The sequence below is a fragment of the Canis lupus genome, chromosome 36, assembly GCF_048164855.1.
Source record: "Canis lupus baileyi chromosome 36, mCanLup2.hap1, whole genome shotgun sequence".
NCBI classification, from domain to species: Eukaryota; Metazoa; Chordata; class Mammalia; order Carnivora; family Canidae; genus Canis; species Canis lupus.
Window position 1 is genome coordinate 6,313,249 of NC_132873.1, and position 20,395 is coordinate 6,333,643.

At 56.3% G+C, this 20,395-nt stretch overlaps 1 protein-coding gene across 20 annotated transcripts in view; it reads left to right on the forward strand.

Moving 5' to 3' along the window:
* TNS1 (tensin 1) overlaps positions 1-19,376 on the forward strand; it is a 197,063-nt gene extending 177,687 nt beyond the window's left edge. For all 20 annotated transcript variants that reach the window (XM_072813586.1, XM_072813584.1, XM_072813582.1 and 17 more), the window contains 10 exons: positions 1,606-2,597; positions 5,719-5,805; positions 6,572-6,703; positions 7,053-7,145; positions 7,804-7,881; positions 9,713-9,784; positions 10,011-10,179; positions 10,949-11,017; positions 11,461-11,493; positions 14,582-19,376. In XM_072813586.1, coding sequence (XP_072669687.1) covers positions 1,606-2,597; positions 5,719-5,805; positions 6,572-6,703; positions 7,053-7,145; positions 7,804-7,881; positions 9,713-9,784; positions 10,011-10,179; positions 10,949-11,017; positions 11,461-11,493; positions 14,582-14,726 — 1,870 coding nt within the window. In that variant the 3' untranslated portion in view covers positions 14,727-19,376. The remainder of the gene's footprint in view (positions 1-1,605; positions 2,598-5,718; positions 5,806-6,571; positions 6,704-7,052; positions 7,146-7,803; positions 7,882-9,712; positions 9,785-10,010; positions 10,180-10,948; positions 11,018-11,460; positions 11,494-14,581) is intronic.
* Positions 19,377-20,395: the final 1,019 nt, after the last annotated feature.

Genomic DNA, 20,395 nt, shown 5'->3' on the forward strand with positions numbered 1-20,395 from the left:
TTCTGGGCCGAAGGTGTAATCTTCCTTTAACGGCGAGGGGATTTTCCTAACCTGGCCAGCCACCGCTGCTCACGTTCGGGGAGCCCTGACCTTAGGAAGTTTTCACTGTTTCTCACTCAAATTCCTCCCGCTGTAGAGTTGGCTTTTTTCAGGGCTCAGGAAGCTAGTGTTTCTCCGATGGGATTAATCTTCCAGAACTGCATGTCAGTGTCCCCTACCCCGCCCTGCTCAGCCTGACACGTCCTCCCACTCCTCAGAGCCCGTGTTATTCCATACCCGGAATGGCATTCCACTCTAGCTCCTTCTGGGATTCGAGGTAGACTTTTTCTTGGCCTGGCCCGTGACCTGCTTCCTGCCCTTGGCTCTCGCCTGGCCCCCCACCTCACGTCGCCCCGGCACTCGAGCCTGTCCAACCGGGCCTCGACACTCCTTCCAGTCTGTAGCTCCAGGCTTTGGCCCATTGTCTTGTGTAAGGACTGCACACCCCCCCCCCCCGTCCGCTGCCCCCTGCCCCCTGCCCCCTGCCCCCTGCCCCCTGCCCAGGGGCTCCTGGTGCAGAGCCTACCTGCTACCTCCCTATAGCCACAGCTTATGCAGGGTCCCTGTCCACCTGTGTCTCTCCTACCATGTCATCCACGGATAGGAGTCTGTGGCTGGAAGGAATCAGGATTATCTAACCCAGCCCCACCTCGTTTGCCACATGAGAAGAATTTCATGGGTTTCCAGAATCTAGGTTTTCCAGCTGACGGGCTGTTGCGTTGCACGGCTGTACAGACTTCCCCGTAACTTCAGAGAAGAGTCTGCGGTTGTGGCTATTCCCCCAGAGACGGTCCCCTCTGAACTGAATTTTTATCTGAGTCTTAGAATTGGGAACGACCTCCGAGCTCATCTAATCTAACCTCCCAATGGAGGAAATCCCCCCACCCCACGACATTCAGGTCAAGAAGTGGGTCCGCTTCTGCTTAAACCCTCCTAATGACGGGAGTCTCATTACTATGCAAGGCAGCTTGTTAAATTAGTGGCCAGATCCAACGGCTGGAAAGCAGACCCTACAATTAACTGAAATCTCCTTCTATGAGATTTGTTGTCTTTGCCTTTTGGAGCTATCCAGGAATGAAAGCCCAGTTCCAGCACTCTTTGGTGTTCAAAGATGATAATAACATTCTGGGAAAAGTGAATCAAGGCGGGGATACTCCCAGTAGGAACAGGAGCCAGGTGGTTTGACCCCTCCCTGGTGTCCAGTTTCTGTGATGCTGGAGGTGACACAAGGACAGCCACCTTCAGTTTCCATAGGGGAGATCCCCTTGCTTGGACTTGTGGTTTCGGAGTCGACAAGGAGGGGGAAACCGGGGCTTTGAAATCAGATGCAGTTGGGTTGGGATCCTGGCTTTTTCCTGTGTGGTCGTGAGCTCATGCTTTGCCTCTCTGAGCCTCTGTCTCTTCCTCGGCGGGTTCCACAGGGTGGTGTGCAAACGTCATGGCCTCCCAGCACCTGCCAGGGGAGCTCTTCCTGTTGGTACTAGTGGTGGGCGGGAGGGCTGAGTACCCGCCCCCCCAGACTCTGTCCTTCATCCTGACATCTCAACCTGCCTCCTCTCTTTCCAGCACTTCAGTGGGGAGTTTCCCATCCGGGGAAAGCAGCGACCAGGGCCCCCGGACACCCACCCAGCCTTTGCTGGATTCGGGCTTCCGCTCCGGCAGCCTGGGCCAGCCTAGCCCTTCGGCTCAGAGAAGCTACCAGAGCTCTTCTCCTCTCCCGACCGTGGGCAGCAGCTACGGCAGCCCCGACTACTCACTGCAGCAGTACAGCTCCCCAGAAAGTCAGGCCCGGCCCCAGTTCACCGTGGCTGGCGTCCACCCGGTGCCTGGGAGCCCTCAGGCCCGCCACAGGACAGTGGGCACCAACACCCCCCCGAGTCCTGGCTTTGGCCGCCGGGCCTTCAACCCCAGCGTGGCTGCCCCCGGGAGTCCCAGCTTGAGCCACCGCCAGGCCATGGGCCCGGCGGGAACTGCTTTCCACGGGAGCACGGTGTCCAGCCCGCAGAGCAGCGCGGCCACCACCCCGGGAAGCCCCAGCCTGGCCCGGCACCCCGGCGCCCACCCGGGCGGCCTGGCATCCGGTGTGCACGGCAGCGCGCTGGGCAGCCCGGGGAGCCCGAGCCTGGGCCGCCACCTGGGAGCGCAGGGCCCCGGGCTTCCCGGCAGCCCCGGCCTGGAGCGGCACGCGGCCTACGGCGGCTATTCCACCCCCGAGGACCCGAGACCCGCGCTGTCCCGGCAGAGCAGTGCCTCCGGCTACCAGGCTCCGTCCACGCCCTCCTTCCCCGTGTCCCCTGCCTACTACCCGGGCCTGAGCAGCCCCGCCACCTCCCCGTCGCCGGACTCGGCGGCCTTCCGGCAAGGGAGCCCGACGCCGGCGCTGCCCGAGAAGCGGAGGATGTCGGTGGGGGACCGAGCGGGCAGCCTCCCCAACTACGCCACCGTCAACGGGAAGGTGTCCTCCTCGCCCGTGGCCAGCGGCATGTCCAGTCCCAGCGGGGGCAGCACGGTGTCCTTCTCCCACACTCTGCCCGACTTCTCCAAGTACTCCCTGCCGGGTGAGCCCCGCCTCCCGGCCCCCTGCGCCACCCTCGGCTCTGTCCCCGCCCGGGTCCCACACCTCTTTGCCGGAGAACCTTGGGCAGATCGCTGACCTCCCGGCCTCCTCCGCTTCCTTGTCTGTGTAGCGGGAGCTGGAGGTGTCCTCAGAGGAAGTGTGCTGGGGCGGGGGCGGTGATGGGGCAGGGGGCGCCATGAGGACCACGAGAAGGGGGAGGAGGAAAGTACGGCCGTGACACTGCTGTTAACCACGATCACCACCACCGGCATGGCTTATGCCGCTTGTTGAGCACGTGCTGTGTGCCAGGCTCTGAGCCACACACAGGCTGCCTGGCACAGTAGGCATTATCACCCCCATTTTATCTTGTTTTAGTTGACCTTTTTAAGGATTTTTAAAAATTATTTATGGGAGAGGGAGAGAGCATGCACCTGAGTGTTCATGAGCAGAGGGGAGCAGCAGGCAGAGGGACGGGGGGAGAGGGGGGGAGCAAGCTCCCAGCTGAGCGGGGAGCCCGATGTGGGGCTCTATCCCAGGACCCTGAGGTCATGACCTGAGCCGAAGGCAGATGCTTAACGGGCTGAGCCACCCAGGCGCCCTCTCATTACCCCCATATTATGCAGGAGCAAACCGAGGCTTAGAGAGACTCAGTCATCTGTCCAGGGTCACATACTTAACAAATGGCTTCCCATCTAGGCCCTTATACCCTAAAATTTGTGCTCGTCAAGCGTTATGGGAGTTACCTTGTCATGTTTCCATACTTGCGATTTAGCATCACCTTGAAAATCTGCCTTCGAAACCTGGACTCCAGACCTGTCGGCTGCCCACAGCCCTCTGTCCCACCTCTTGATCCCACCACATGCACGCATCTCTGATAACAGATCCAGCAGCCCGACATGCCATGGGCCGAGGCCGGGGGTGTGTGCAGACTGGGGGGCATGTTCACTGGAGTCTCGTTCCTTCCCTGAAGCCCGTGCACGTTCACACACTGAATTCTTCACTCAACCCCCATAACGGGGCACGTCCCCCCTCCGTGCAGAGGGCTCCTTCTCTAAACACAAAGGTCAAGGCCTCAGCTGATTTGCAGCCTCTCAGCCAGACCTGGAACGTGACTGTTGCCGAGTGGCTCTGGAGCTCTGGGGCATTCGAGGAAGGGTCAGAATGTTTCGGGCAGCCTGGGGTGGGCCTCCCACTGCCTAGATTCTCTGTGTGATGCTCTGGGGTCCTGCCCTGAGCCGGCCGGCCAGGGGCACCTACAGCGACCCCGTGCACCCCTGCTTCCTGCTGCCCACCAGAGACATCTGGTTCCCAGCCCCTCTTCTTGGAGGATGGAAAACTTCTAGTAGTTGGGACATTTCCTGTTTCCCACCATCTTCCCTGCTTAAAATAGCACTGGAGTCAACACAGGAAGGCACATGGGGCTGCAGCCGCCGCTGACAGCTCATTAGGCCCCAGCGGCAGAGGGGCCGGGGCTCCGGAGCCGGGCGAGAGGCAGCTTGCGGCGCTTGCGGCCCAGCTGCCCAGCCCAGAGGCCCCCCTCCAAGCACAGCTGCCAGGAAAGGGAGCTGGCCTGTCCCCGTGCCGTCCCCCCAGTGGCCCATCCCAGGGGCCGAGCGCAGCGTTACTGACATGTGGAAGTTGCTGGGCGCACACTCTAACTCGGGTCTCAGGTCTGCGCCGCCACCTTCACAGCATCGTGAGCACAGACTCCCTCGGTCCCAGCTTCTCTCTGAAGAAAGGAGGGGAAAGGAACATGTGGAATTGGGATCTTCCTTTCTCCCTCTGTCCTCCACCCCCATTTTGTTTCTTTGGTGCCAGGAGATGAAGGAAGAGCTTGGAGAGCGAGGGCCACACTCCTAATACCCAGACACGGAAGACCAGGTGTAGCTGGCATGGAATTGGCGGCTGTGTTTTCTTACCTGGGAAGGTCTTAGAGGAGCCTTTCTGAGGACCACCTGTGTGATTTGGGCAGGTCCCTCTCCCTCTCTGAGCCTACCTTCCCTCATTTGTAAAGTTAAGTGATTGGACTGGATGCTCTCTGAGCATCTTCCAGAATGTGTAGGAAGCATCGCTGGTCAGCAGAGGGTCTGGGTGAGGGTCATTTGCCAGGGAAGTGGGGTATGTGACCCCTTAGTAGATAGTCTCTAGGCCACCTCCTCCTCTGTTCCAGGGCAGGGCTGATTTTTTTTTCTTTTATTCTTTTTTTTTTTTTTTTTTTTGTGACGCAAACCACAGACTCTCCAATGAGGACACGGAGGGCGGGTGCTTGGGGAGAAGCGATGGACATGTATCTTTCTTCCCTCAACTTTGAGGTTGTTCTGACAAAGTTGGGAAATGGGAAATTCATCTTGTGGAGAAAGAGGCCCGGAAGGTGTGGTGCCTTAGCCTGTGGGAGAGAAGCTGCAGGAAGGGTTTAGTCCAAATCTTCTGGAGAAAGGAGCAAGATGGGGTGCAGGAAGGGCTTTCCTCAGCTCCACGAGAATGCTGTGCCAGGCTCTTCGACAGGAGAGCAGCTCTGTGATGCACGGCAGCTGGCAGGAGATGGGAAGGGTGGGCAGGCCACTCAGGGTCCCCGCCAGCAGTCCTCTGATCGTGCCTGAAGACCCTGCCTTTCTGTGCTAGTTTCTGTGACTGCCGTAAAAAGTACCACACACTTGGTGGCTTAAGACAACAGAATTTAATCCTTCACTGGTTGGAGGCTAGAAGTCCAAAGTCAAGGTTCTGGCAGGGTTGGTTCCTTCTGGAAGCTCGAGGGAGACTCTATTCAAGGCCTTCTTCTTAGCTTCTTGTGGTTTGCTGGCAATCCAGCAAGGGATCCCCCCAGAATGGGATCCCTTGGCCTGTAGATGTGTCCCTCCGTCTCTGCCTCCGTCGTCATGGCTCTCCTGTGTGTCTCTCTGTCTCTTCCCCTCTTCTGATAAGGACGTCCGTCATCTTGGATTGGAGCCCACTCTAATCCAGCATGAGCTCATCGTACCTTAATTATATCTGCAGAGACCCTATTTCCGAATAAGGACATGCTCATAGGCCCCTGGGCTTAGGGCTTCGACATATCTTTTTGTCGGGGGGTGGGGGATGCATTTCAACCCATCACACTGTTTCTCTCTCTGCATCTCTCTCAGACAACAGCCCCGAGACGCGGGCCAAAGTGAAGTTTGTCCAGGACACTTCCAAGTATTGGTACAAGCCTGAGATCTCCAGAGAGCAGGGTGAGTGAGTCCTGGGTGGCACCGAGGGTCCCGGGGCCCATCAGAGGTCACGGCTGGCTGCCGCCCACCACGTCGGCCTCGGGCAAGGAACACAGGCAGACTCCCTCCTTCTTGCGGTACGTGGTGGTCACGGGGAGGGGCTGGGCTCGAGGTCAGGCAGTGAGAGGCACCTCCCCATGGTGAAGTGTGGGGGCGCAGAAGCAGGGTTTGCAGACCTAGGTAGGGTCCTTAACAGCAGCACAGTCTGGATTTTCCAAGCGGAGTAAAACAGCGGAGAAAAAGGCCAGCCGAGGTGATAGCAAATCTTAGCTCTCTAGCTACGTGAGGTGGGAGATTTTTGCACATTTTACAGAAAAAAACAAAGTCAGCATGGTGGGGCTTGAGACAAGGCCCACCTCAGGCTCTCAAAGAAGGTCTGTGTGGATGGAAGACAGGTGCTGGCCGTGGGGTCGAATCTGCACCACTGCCCGTTTTTGTAGCTACCGTTTTCGTGCCGTGCGCCGTGTCCATTCGCTTACGTGTCATGTGTGGCTGCTTTTGTGCTGCCGTAGCAGAGCCCAGAACATTCAGTAGAGGCTGCATGGCCTGCGAGGCCTGAAGTATTTACTACCTGGCTATTTACAGAAGACGCTTGCCTACTGTAGTGTCGGAGGACCCTTACATTCAAACTCAAGAACGAGATTCCATAGGCCTGATGAGTCTTAAGTAAGGCCATGGCCATCAGTGTCTTCTCTCTTCCTCTCTCCTCATCCCTTTCCCATCCCAGCCATCGCACTCCTCAAGGACCAGGAGCCAGGGGCCTTCATCATCCGCGACAGCCACTCCTTCCGAGGGGCCTACGGGCTGGCCATGAAGGTGTCTTCTCCGCCTCCGACCATCATGCAGCAGAATAAGAAAGGTAGCACCCTCTCCTCGAGCAGGGTGCAGGACCAGGTGGTCTGTCCAGCCTCCTCGGAGTCCGAGGTGCTCAAGGACCCGGTGACCGGCAGGGGAGCTGGTCCCTGCTGAGTCAGACTCTTCAGGCGAATGAGTCCTGGGCCTGGTGGTGGTTGGGGCCAGAGCACGAGGAAGCAGGATTGTCGGGACTCTGTGGTTGTGTTTGCTCGAGTAGTGGTCTCTGCATTCTGGGGTTCTGGCCGTTGCTCCCATCACAGAGCCCCACACGGGGAAGGGGTAAAGCGCTGTTGGCAGGGGTGGGAGGGCGCCAGGAGAAGTGCTCAAGCCTCATGTCTTTCTCTTCATCCCAGGGGACATGACCCATGAGCTGGTGAGACATTTCCTGATAGAGACCGGCCCCAGAGGAGTCAAGCTCAAGGGGTGCCCCAATGAGCCAAACTTTGGTGAGCTGTCCCCCGTCTTCGCCTCCACAGCCTGCCTGCCGAGTCTTGGGCTGGCCCCGGTCCCCCTTGTCATAGATCAGTGAACAGTGACCTCCTGTCCTGTGTACTGTGCCTGCTTGACGCTGCCAAATTCGTCCCACCCCACGGGAATGCGTTATTGTTAGCGTTGGCACAACCACCGTTAACAACCGCCTTTATCGATGACCCCCTCCTGTGTGAAAGTCACTCTCCGGGAACCTAATATCACTTCTGGTCTCATAACAATCCTGCTTGGTGGGTGTTATGGTCCCATTTTACACGTGAGGCTCACAGAAGTTAGACTTACCCATGGAACACGGAGCTAACAGGGGACTGAGCCGGGGTTTGATCCCGGGATTCTCTGATACTTCTGCTGCACGGTCCTGAGAGCGGCCCCAGCAGCCAGAAGAACTGAGGGGTTGTCTAGAAGGGAAACCTCGTGGCTGCTGGAGTGAGCCTCTGGAACCTTCTCCCTTAGATCTTGCTGACAAAGGGGGTGGATTTTCGACTTCACCGGTGGGATGAGGGAGAGGTGATAAAGAAGCTGGAGATTACGGATAGCGGGGTGGGGTGTCTGGGCTCCGGGGCACCCTGGCTGCTCCCGGTGACACTGCTCCTGACGCGCTGTCTCCTCTTACAGGGTCTCTGTCTGCCCTGGTCTACCAGCATTCCATCATCCCACTGGCTCTGCCCTGTAAGCTGGTCATTCCAAACCGAGGTAGGAACGTGAGACTCCTTGCTCTCCGTGCGTCTTTGAGCTGGCCTCCTCCTTGTGAGAGTCCACTGTGCCAGCTGCTCCAGAACGTGCGCCAGGGTTGGAGGACATGTGTCATTTTGCCAGTCCAGGGAAATTCAAAACTATTCTCCTCCCTCCCACCTTGCATCACCCCCTGCCCCTTAAAAAAGAAGGAAAAGTTATTTAAAAGACTTAACTCCAGGAATACACATAATTGACTTAACAGATTGTTCTGGAAAATTCTCTGGTGGTTTTTAGGAATTCTTTTCCTGAATCTTCAGAATACGCCCAGCGGAGGCACGAGAAGTAGGAGACGGTCACGGGGAGGACCGTGTCTGGAGGATGAGATGGGCGTCGGTGGGCGGGGTTCAGGGGAGGGGGGTGCGGACGGCAGATTTAGGTCATGGGGATGTTGCCCAGGTGTTGGAGGTTGGTGTGATAAAGAGGATGGAGCACACTCTGAGGAAGAGGTGGCTGGGCTCTACTTGGCATGGGAAGGGAAGGGGGCCAAGATGTTCCTGGAGTCCCCACAGTCCGCTTGGCTGTGAGGGTGTTCTCTGACGGAGGGGATATAGAGCTGGTGGGAAGTACTAATGGAACCCAAGAGCCTCGGGACCTAGAGGTGAGAATTTGAGTGGGACACCATGCCTCGCAAAGGAGACTTTAGTGTCTCTCAGAGAAGCCTTCCAGCTTTGGAGGATGGCAGATGGACATCTAAGACTCCTCACCGCGCGGGCTTCGGGTCACCCATCCCCACGTACAGGGACCCACGCAAGGGGAATTATGCTCAGCCCTATCGAGGTCTAGGAATTGGAAACTCGCTACCTTCTCCCCATCCTCTCTGTTTAAAAATAGGAGGTTCAGAAGTGTCTCTGGGACTTCCTTCCAGTTTCTCTCAGAGCTCCTGGGGTTATGCCCACACACAAAACCCCCAATAGTATAATAGTATTTCACAATTTCTACATATCCAACTCAATTCATTGAATTATTATGATAATTAACCAACATTATTAGTTTAGAAGTTCAAGTACACCTTAAGTAGTGTTGTTAACCCCACAATTTGAACACCAACTATAGTTCTATGAAACTTAGGCAAGTAGTTTAGCAATTATAAAACTTTGATATTTACATCGTTTAAAATGGTGCTTCTCAAAGTATGGTTCCCAGACCTGCAGCACTGGCACCCCTTCCCAGGAATTAAAATACAAATACTTCCCTTGTTAAAAATGCAAATACTCTCAAGCCCCATCTAATGAGAAACTCTGGGGTGAGGACCAGGGATCTGTGTTTTAATAAGCCTGCACACCAAAGTCTGGGAAACACTGGTGCAAAAATACCCCGTTCTTGTTAATATTGAAATTATACTTGTGCTGCGTTAATGGCTTGATGAATTAGGGCATTCATCGATCTACACAAAGACACATCAATGCAAAACGACAACAGCGACATCCATTGCCACTTGAAGTCCTGGTTTATGTCAGGCACTGGGTTCACACTGTACTTGGAACGTCTCAAAAACCCAACAAAATGGGTACTATTACATCTCCATTTTATAGCTACTTGGCAAATGCTGGGGCGAGGGTCTGAACCCCACATTGTTGGATTCCAGAGCTCTCAACCCGTGTGCTGAATATTTACAGTAATCATTGGAATGTTCAGACTGGACACACACGTGCCAACTGCCAGGGCCTGTTATGAAAAGCAGTATCCATTGCAGAAAGTATTTGCAGGGCTTGCCTGAGGCCCAGCCAAACTTGTGCTACTTTCCAGCTCTAGAGTTTTAATTACCAGCTGAATTAAATTTTTGTCTCAGACCCCACAGATGAATCGAAAGATAGCTCGGGCCCTGCCAACTCAACCACTGATCTGCTGAAGCAAGGGGCAGGTGAGTGGCCACCCCAGACTGGATCCCCACCCAGGCCTTTCCTCTTGCCTGCCCTACCCCTTCCTGCAGACCCAAATATCTCTGGGCAGTCTACATTTCTCTGTGCAGATGCCTGGCCTGAGGCTGGCCTAAAATTCATAAATTCCTTCCCCCAAAGAGCTGACTTGAGGTGTTATCCCCACCTACTCCAGCCCCCGTAACTCCTCTTTGGGTGGGTTTATTCCAGCCTGCAACGTGCTCTTCGTCAACTCTGTGGACATGGAGTCACTCACTGGGCCGCAGGCCATCTCCAAAGCCGCTTCTGAGACACTGGCTGCTGACCCCACACCAGCTGCCACCATCGTTCACTTCAAAGTTTCTGCCCAGGGAATTACACTGACTGACAACCAGAGAAAGTAAGGCTCTTCTACTTGCTTCCATATTGCGCTCTCTTTCCCTGTGACCCATCTATCTATCTACTTACCCACCCGCTTACCATTCATTCCTTGTATTCATCTATCTACCCACTTAGCCATCTGCCTACCCACCCATGCATCCATCTATCCACCTGCCCACTCATCCATCTACCTATCCACTCTTCCACCCACTCAGCCATCCTTCTATCTGACTACCCATCCATCCACTTGCTCATCCACTCACCAGTTGATCCACTCATTCCTGCATCCATTCATGCTCCATTTATCCTCTCCACCCATTTATCCCATCACCCATTTATATCTCTATTCATCCATTTATCCGTTCATCCATCCATCCATCCATCCACCTATCCATTCATCCATCCATCTTTCCTTCTACAAATGTGCCTGCATTGAGCACACAGCCATAAATGCATAAAAGTGCTTGCTTTCTGGAGCAGAGCCTTTCCTCTCAGGCTCTCCCTCCTGCTTCTTTCCTTCCTCCCCCAAGGTTTGCTCATTTTCTCATTCTTCAATACCAATTTGTTCTTTCTTTTCCTAGTTACTAACATTTGGGACATGTTTCAATGACACATTTATCTCTCCCCATGCATTGCTTTATATGAGCAGCCCAGGCTATCTTGCTTCTAAGGGGAAGGCTGGGTCAGCTGGTGACAGCCACACATGGTGGCCTGACCTGCAAAGGGAAGGTGGGAAAGAGTGGCCACTTCAGTGCTCATTCTCTGTTCATCTGATATCTGTGCCACAGGCTCTTCTTCAGACGACACTACCCCCTCAACACTGTCACCTTCTGTGACCTGGATCCTCAGGAGAGAAAGTAAGTCTCTTGCAGATACCTTCTCTCCCGCCTATTTCTGTAATCCTAAGGCCTCTGTGTGTGTGTGTGTGTGTGTGTGTACGGGCGCAGGCATATATCCTTGGTCTGCATGTGTCTGTGAGACCATGAGTAATTGTGTTGGGTAGCTTTTTGAGTTTTTCCCACCATAAATTTAGAGCCCCTCCCAGGGACTGGAATGCTTGCTTCCATGTCCTTTGCCATATCCTTGACCTTGAATCTGCTTCTCTTCACACCGGGGAGAGCTCCTTGGGAGACAGGCCATGGTGTCCGTTGAAGCCTCCCCTGCATGATCTTTGGCAGCTCCCATCCCGCTGGAACGGGGTCTCCCTTGCCCTCCTGCAGGAGGCCTCGGCATGCACAGGGCTGAGTTCTGGGGGGAAGAAAGTGTAGTGATTTACGCTGTGGCATCTTTCTCTCCACAGGTGGATGAAGACAGAGGGAGGTGTCCCTGCTAAGTAAGTGTGTCTTCTCCCTCTGCCCCAGCTGGCTGCATCTTGGGGAGGCTTAGAACCGGGGACCGGGGGTAGGCAAAGGGCAGCAAAGGCCTTTGTGCTGGCCTCGGTCAGCATTGGAGAGAGCTTGGCCAGGCAGCCGGGTCTTCTGCATTTTCCTCCCTCGAGGCTGGAGGCTCAGCTTCCAGTCTTGTTGCTTTGCCTCTCCTGGGACCAGACCAGCAGGGACCTGAGAAGTGGGCAGAAAGCTGGCAGTTATATTGGAGGCAGTGGCCACGGGGCAGGGGGCTGTTTGAATGGTCTCTCTGCCCCAGTCCTGGCTTCCTTCATCGCTAGTCTCACGCTTGGTGAGCTGTGAATCCCGTGGCTGGGCTCCACCTCCTCATCATAGCTCGGGAGCCCAGAAGGTCCAGATTTCGGGGATGGACCAGGGACTTTTAGCTGAGTCTTCGGGAAACCCCTCCAGCATTTCCCAAGTGCCTGCAGGGAACGCAGCCCCAGGATGATTCAGACGGACCAGGGGGCTGACTCTGCCCTCGGGAGGCTTAACATTGGTGCAGCGGATAAGACAAGTGTATCAACCCACTAACTTGTACAGTGGTTTTCAAACCATGTGCCAAGGAACTGAGGATCCTCAGGTTACAGCTCAGGCCTTAGGAAGGAAGGAAAACTGTCACGATTGGCAATTATTTACTGGTAAGAATCAGGGTTTTCTCAGTGTCATGAAACCGAAGCCAAGTGTAGGAATAACCCGAGTACCGCCGCTGACGTGAGACTGGCATTATGGCCTGTGAGTCCACAGTTTACTTCATCTGAGTCATCCAAACAGCCCCATTTTTTTCTCACTGATTGAGTATAATAGGTAAATGTCTTGAGGTTGAGTAGATACATGTGTGGCCACAAATCCTGCTGTCACCTTTATGTATTTGGACTTCATGTAAGATTGCTTTAGAAAAGGCAAACCTTCACTGTTAAAAAAACATTAAATCTCCTGCTGTTTGAGACACACCCCAGAAGGTACAAAGCACAGCTGTGTGTCGATGTAACAAAGGAGAGCACATCTAGGCCGGGAGCGATTTGGGGAGGTTTGGGAAAAAAACTATTATTTTAAAAATGGATCTTAAAAGACAGTACGCTTTGGACAGAAGTAGGTGTGGGGATAGGAGGCAATTTCAAGGGGCTGGGCAGGCATGGCCACCCAACCGGAGGCTCCCTGAGGGCAGGACTGTGTTGCATGGGAGGGTGATAAGTATTTGTCAAATGAAAAAATTTGAGGAAGGAGGCAGGCAGGACACAGCGAGGAGGCATAGGGAAGTCACCCTGGTCAGAAAAGGATGTTGCTCAGCTGTAGACAGTTGGCACCATCCAGAGGGGCTGTGTGGGATAGAGGGGACCTCACCTTGCCCAAGGTCACATAGAGAACCAGCGGCCCAGCTGAAAGGAGGAGCCAGGTGTCCAGCCATCTCGAAGCATGCCTCAACCTACCTGGGCCTGCTTTGAGTTCCCAGGGTCAATAGCGTCTCTGAGTCCCTGACCCAGCCAGGCAGGCCAGAGCTTTGTGTTTGAGGAAGGACTCGTGCTCACTCACCCCTGGGTCCCACGATGGGGAGATGGGTCAGGGACAGAGGTGGGCTGGTCCCAGGCCTGGAAATCATTCTCCTCATTCTGGAGCTGGTTGTGTGCTGAGCTTCCTGCTGACACAGGCCTTGGGGCCTTGATCTCAGGGCAGAGGCCCAGGAGAGCCTGGCTCAGGCAGGGACTGGGAAGAGGCATGTGAAGAGCCTGGGGCCCCAGATTTAAGGAGGCACTTGTTCTTGGATTCTTGCAAATGCTCCTCCCTGGCCTGGGGCTAAGGTCTCTTGCCTGGATCCATCCTCCTCCCTGCTCCCCCCCCAGCCGCCACGCCCCCAGCCGAGAAAGGACTTGGCAGTTGTTGAACCGGCCCTGGGAGCCAGGGAGCCGAAATAAACAGCAGTGAGGGCAGGCGGGCCATGTTTAGGCTGGTGAGGTTGACTGGCTCTCCACCTTGGCAGAACCAGGCAGCCAGGGCTGGCTCGCTGTGGGCCCGCTCAGAGCCACTCCCCCGTCCTCATTGGCCTCCACTGCACAGAGGAGCCTGAGCGAGCCTGGAAGGGAGGTCCTGGGGATTGGTCCATGGACCCAGGCATCCATCCCCTTCACTTGGGCAGGCCATTACCCCCAGACCTTTGGCCCTAGCCGTTCCGGCCTCTGAAACTACACTGGCGAGAGCAAAGCTGTAGGAGGCCTTGTGCGTACGTGTGTGCGCGTGTATACGTGTGTGTAAACACGTGCGTGCGGCTGGTGGCAAGCAGGACCCAACGCTGCTAATTTTAGCTGTTGTGGTCCAGTCCTGGGGAGAGGGGTTTCCATCGGCATGTCCAGCTGTCCCGATTTCCCCATCTCGCTCTAATTAGCAATGTGCCGACTGGGAGGGGACCTGGGCTCACATTCTGTTCTCTGCTCATATTTTTAACTCTGTTTTGCACAGAGAATGCCAGGTCACTGCAGCTCTGGTGCCGGGAGTGGGGGTGGGGAGGAACAGGTGTGGGGTCGCCTGTCCCCTCCCATTCTCTGGAGCCCAGGAGAAGTGAGTGTGAGGGGGGTGGTGACCCCTTGTCCTTTTGTCTCCCTCGCCCTCTCTGAGGAGGCCACGCGCTTTGACAGGCAGACAACCTATTATTCATGCGTTTTAGTGTCGTGTGCCAGAATAGTCGGGGAGGGGTGGGGCTGGGAAGGACGGAGAAGCCCGCCTAGGAATGTCCCCATTTTATTTTTGGTCTCCTCCCCACCTCTTACTGTCCAGTCTCATCATATGCCTCCGACTCCTCCTGCCCCCGCTCCTCAAAGGGGAATGGCTGCTTACCCCGGGACCAGTGTCACTGTCATCTCCAGGACCTGGCTCTCTGGGGGCAGAAGAGACAGGATTCCCTCCTGTGCCTGCAGGGAGAGGTGGGAGGCTGGGGACAGGCTTCGAGGAGGAGCTCGCTCCCCTGGGCAGCAACTCTCCAGGCCTGGGCCCCCCTCCCCAACTTCCCTCACCCCCATCTCCCCTCTCCTGCCCACCCCGCAGGCTCTTCGGCTTCGTGGCCCGGAAGCAGGGCAGCACCACGGACAACGCCTGCCACCTCTTCGCTGAGCTCGACCCCAACCAGCCCGCCTCTGCCATCGTCAACTTCGTCTCCAAGGTCATGCTGAGTGCCGGCCAGAAGAGATGAACGCCACCCCTCGCCCGGGGCCAGGGCAGTGGGGCTGGGGCGCGTGGGGAGGGGACCCGTGAATCCTGACCACCCTTGAATCCAGAAGGAGGACTTTGGGCCAATTTTGGAGAAGGAGAGAAGAAAGTGCAACGTGAGGAGGGGGAAGTGAATTGCGGAGGGGAAGGGGGGAGAGAGAGAGAGAGAAAGAAGGAAGAAGACGGAGGAGAATAACTTGGATTCCCCTGGGTAGACGGATACCGTGGGGCCCCCAAAGCCTCCACTGCTAACCAGGTCCCCCTAGCTCCCCCTCCCCTCCGAGAGGATAGGGCTCCTCAGAGGAGACACACTGACTCCTTGGGGTTCTATAATTTGGGAGTAAATGCAAAAGCTCTGTCTCCCTAACCCAACTGCTTTGCAAGGAGAAATCAGATTGAGGGGATCCTTTTCTGGCCGCCTCTGGGGTAGATTGGCAAAGCAAAAAGAGCCAGCGTGGGACATCGGGTGGCCCAACTTTTGCCTTTGGGAGTCTGAGACCCGAGGTTCCTGAGGTCTCTGGACTCCACCTCCGTTGTACAGTCTGTGTGGGTGTATATATGGGGCGTATGATGTGTCCACACCCACATCCTCACATACTGGTTTCCATGTGCCTCTCAGCCAGAGCTGTAAATGCGTATGCTCGTCTGCGCCCCACGTGTTTGCGCACACACGTGCATACTGTCCAAAGAAGGTGAGAGTTGGGGGTGACAGGGCAGCCCAGGGTGGGGACATATACACTTGCTTCCCCAGGAGAACCCCAGATTATGGTCGCAGACTCCGGGTGCCTGCACCTGTTTCTAGAGGCCCTGGGTGCTGCCGGCGGCTTCTCCCAGCAGGAAGGGGCTGGCTGCCCAGCAGTTACACCCATTTTGCCTCAGCCGGGAGCCTGGAGCTTTGGTGTCGGGAGGTGCAGACGTGCGTGTGCATAGCCACGCGGGAGAGATCCCTCAGGAGGGGCGGCTCTTGAGCTCTGCGTGTCTTCCCCAGGCATGTGGCCCTGCGGCAGTAGGGGCAGGTCGCCCCGCCAGCTCCCGGCCGGCCCTCTGCCCGTTCCTGGGTTTCGCGGCCCAGCTCAGCCTTTCCTCACATCTGCCTATCTGCTTGGTGCCCTTCCAGGTGTGGGGGGGATTGGGCCTTGCTGCCTTGCCCTGCCCTGCTCTGTCTCTTGGGGTCCCCGTGTTGGAGCGTGCCTTGGGGAGCCTGCTTGTAAAAGCCCTGCCCAGTGAGCCCCGGGGGAGACTCCCGAAAGGCCTCGTGCTCCCCTACATGAGCGTTTCGGGCTCTGACATGGACCGGGCGGCCCAGGATGTCCTTAGCAGAGCTCCTGGGGCTGCTACCTGTGCCTCCCACGTGGCCTACCTACAATGCCAAAGCCATGCTGGCCCCCCTCCTGCCTTGGTTTCCCTGTCGGAGCCTAGCTGCCCATGGAAGAGAAAGGCATGCATTTAGGTCGGAGGGCCGAGAGTCCATGTGGGCAGTTGGGAAAGGCCCAGGCCGCCACCCAAGGACTCTAAGCCGGAATGGAGAATTCACCAGGACTCCAGTCTTGGGCGGCTTCTTAAGCCTATGGGATCCCCCAGAGAGAGGCATTGTACTGATATATAAATATATATAATATATATGTGAGACATACAGAATCTGTAAGCTAATAAAATATAAGAAAAGGTTAAAAAAAAGAATAGGTAAATTGACAAGAAGTATTTATTGTTTTCCTATATTGCTTTATTGCCTCCCCGGGGATAAACCAATTCCCATCCCTTTTTTTGTGTATAAGTGAAGTCTGAAATGTGGGGGGGCCTTTATCCTTGGAGCGCGCAGGGTCTGCCGTCCTAGATGCTGCCTGGGGCTCGGTGTGGAGGGCTGCATGGGTGCTGTTCCCTTGGCTTCCCTATTTTCTGGTAAGCTGGGGGCACGGCAGCCGGCTCCCAGAGATACGGGGAGCCTCCCCCGCCCCCCACCCTGCACTGCAGGCCCAAGCAAGCAGGGGAGCCTGCGGGGCACAAGGGTGTGTGTAGCGGATGTGGGTGATGTGTGTGTCTTTTGTGTTTCTTTCTCCTCCAAGAGGCTGTATCTGTGCGGACGCTGTGTTTCAGGGAGTTGGAAAGGAGAGTGTCTGAGGGTGGGGAGCAGGATCCCCGCTTCCTAGAGATGGCAACCTTCTACTCGGTGATGGAGGGTCCTCCAAAGTGCTCTTCCTTCTGAGGCATTCAAGCCAGATCCCCAGATCTACCCTGGCCCCCATTCCCTACCTACCCCGACTCTCTTCCCAGATGGGAGATATTTCCTGCCGACTGTAAATACCTTCAGTCTCCCACTGGACGTGGCCCCGGGACTCGCCCCTCCTGGTCTGCGCATCCTCTCCTCACTTGGGGCCAGGCGGAGCCGCGGACCCTTCGGCCCCCCGGCCCTAGGGCCCCCAGCCCCTGGGCCTTTACACGCGCTTTCCCACCGCCCACCGGCAGCCCCCACCCCCGAGTCAGGGCTGGCCCGCCCCACTCAGGCCTGAGCCAGTGTGACCCTGGGAAGGACTGGGGGCATCCTGGGAAGCTGATCAGCTCCCTCCCTGGCATCCCTCTGGATGGAGCAGGTTTCCGGAAGAACCATGGGGAAGGGTACCCCAGTCTCCAAGTGGCCCTACCTTGGGGTCAGACACTGGTTGGGAGGACACTGGCTCCCCACGCCTCACAGGTTAGGTCTCTGCACCCCTGCGCGCACGTGCGCACACACACACACAGCACTGCAGTATATTCTTGCCAAAGATTTCCTTTAAGAGAAAGCACTTTTAATCATTATTGTTATTATTGTGTAAATGTCTAGCCTTCTCTCTCCTCCCTCTCCCTCACCCCGTTTTGCTGTTACTGTGGAATCTGTCTGTCAGCCAGGAGAGCTGTCTGGTCTTGAAAACAGGCTGGCAGGGCAAGGGTCTGGGGGAGGTTGGCAAGGAGGACCGGGAGGGGCAGGGGAAGCTTGCCGAGCGGGGTGCAGATGCCAGGAGGGCTCAGGCCCTGGCTCCCGCGCTCCAGCCAGCGTCGGAGGCCAGCCCGGGCCTCCCGGAGGCTGGCCTGTGTGGCGTCTGGAGGGAAGGGGCAGGGAAATGACATCTGTCTGATTCAGGGAGAGAGCCCAGAGAGGCACAGGTGGAACAGGGGGTGAGGGCAGGCCTGGGAACAATGGAGAGGTGACCCCAGAGGGGAAATAGGAAGGAAGGGAGCATCTGGTCAACCTCCAGGGGAGCCTGGGTCGCCCCTGCCCTGCCGTCTTGGCTTCCTGGTCCCCGTGTCTAGCCAGGTGTTTGAGGGCCACGAACATGGTGTCCTAGGTTGGGGATGGGCCTTTTGACTCCTATCTTCATTGGAGTCTCTCCCCAGTAGGTCTGAGAACTCGTGGACTCCTTCTCCCTTGGGTTTTGAGGAGTCCCCATGTATCAGAGACTAGCAGGAAAGGGGTGGTGGCCGAGTGACCTGGTGGCCATAGGAGGCAGCAACCAACCCACAAGTGTGATCTTTACAAAGGGGCTCTCGGGACGGGGAGGTAGGGTACTCTGATGGGCCCGAGCCGAGGTCGGGCAGGCTCCTCCTGCCATGTGGGGTGTGTGGAGGCTTCTGGAAGTGGACCATCTATGTCCTGGATGTTTGCCCACCTGCTCTGCCTCCCAGGTCCTCCCCCCTTCTTTGGCATTTCTCAACTACCGGCCCTGGGGAGGTCAAGTGGGTCGGTGCCCTGTCCATGGGCTGCCTCCCGCCCCTGCATCTCAGGGTCCTTGGAGAGGTTGGGGGCAGAGTCCCAGAGTCACTCTTCACCCAAGTCCAGGCCCCAGGCCCCTGAGACTGGAGCTCCTGGCCGGCGTGACACAGGATGTACGCGTAGGCGTGCGTGTGCGTGCGAGTGCGGGTGTCTGTGTGTGTATATTTTGCCGATCTCTTTGGGAAACGTGGGGTTAGGGTCAAACGTAGTAGGTGGGCGGTGGGATGTCCAGTTCAACACCACCCAGCAGTGAAAGAATTCGGGAGGGCCCCCGGCCGGCGGAATCTCGGTATTGTGGATGGTGAGGACTGGCTCCGCCGGCTGGGGGGCTGGGGCTCGGGCGGATCTGCTCCTTCCTGACTTCTCCGTCCTCGGGGGTCCAAGCCGTTGGAGGACTTCCGCGTGTGTCCCACACCTGGGCCCTTGCCAGCAGCGAGGTGATTGCGGACGGGTGTCCCCGGTTTGGTTTCTAATCAGTGTTAAACGGTTTGAGACTCTCCTGTGTGTCCGTGTTTGGTTTGCGTGCGAGAGTGAGCACACCCGTGTGTGCATGCCGCGTTTCCCCGTTTTCTCCCCTCCCTCCGACAAGCCGTTCATAGCAAATGTAAGAAATACCTTGCCACACCTGCCCGCCTCCTCTGCAGGAGAAACAGAGTAACCCGGCATCCTCCCCATCCCCTGGCTGTGTATTTATATAGATGGAAATATCCTTTCTATTTTGTATCGTCGTGCCTATAACCTCTGCCACCTTGTATAAACCCTGACCTGCGCTACTTCCCCTGGATATGAATGTATTGTACACCGACGCCGGCCCATCCTGTACAGCTGCTTTGTTTCTTTGCAACCCATTGTATGGCTTTATAAATGATAAAGCGAAAGAAAACCCTGTGCCTTTATCTTGCCGTGTTATTTGGGAAGGGGTCTGCTGAGTGTCCGGGCGAGCCTCGCCGCCCAGGCTCCGGGTGTGTGGTGGGCTTCGGGGCGTCTCTCGCACACAGCTCACCTGTAACCCTCCGAGCGGCTTCCCCACCGTCCGGGCCTCATGATTCTGATTGCCGTGAGTTTTTCGTCTGGACTCTTTTGAGCGAGGAGAGAAACTCAAACTGGTTTAAGGAAGAAAAAAAGAAAAGAAAAGAACTGTGTTGGCCCACCCAACGTGAACAAGAGGTGAGGCAGGTCCAGCTGGATCTAGCAGCTCAAAGGCTGGAATCATGAGTTTGTTTCCATCACTTGGTTCTGGGCTGGCCTAGTTTTCAGGCAGGCTCTGTCCTCCTGGGTGGCACCACCACCTGCTCCGGCATTTGGCCGCTTGGTGCTCCCAGTTTGCATCCCACTGGCACGGGAAGCCCCCGTACAGACTTCTCATTTTCTCCTAGTATTTTAAGCAACTATTAAATGCTGGGACAAGTGCTCTTAGGCTCGGATAGACCCTGCCTGGGTCATATGACCAACTCGGAACGAACTAGTCTGTGCAGAGCTGCCTCTTGTGACTGCCTCTGGGGCTTTCTGGGCCACAGGGACAGCAGGTCCTGCACACCTGCCGTGGGCTGGGCATTGTCACCACTGAATTTTCTGACACATCCGGGAGGTTGGTGTCAGGACATTAAAGTGACAAAGAAGGAAACCAAGTCTGTAAGCGGTCCCAGAGCTTCTAACCGGCAGAACTGGTACTTGCCCTCCTGGTGACAGCTGCATTTAGCAATCCCGCCAAGTGCCAGAGACGGTGCTGAGCACGTGTGTGTATTTTCTCACGCACATGCGCCCAGTGGGATGAGGGCTCTTCTGGTCCTCAGTTTACGGAGAAAGAAACTGAGCTTCAAAGACGTTGGGAGATTGCTCAGAATCACCACAAGCCTGGTGATTGGCAGAGCGGCCTGGGAACCCTAGAAGTCTATGCCTTTCTTAGC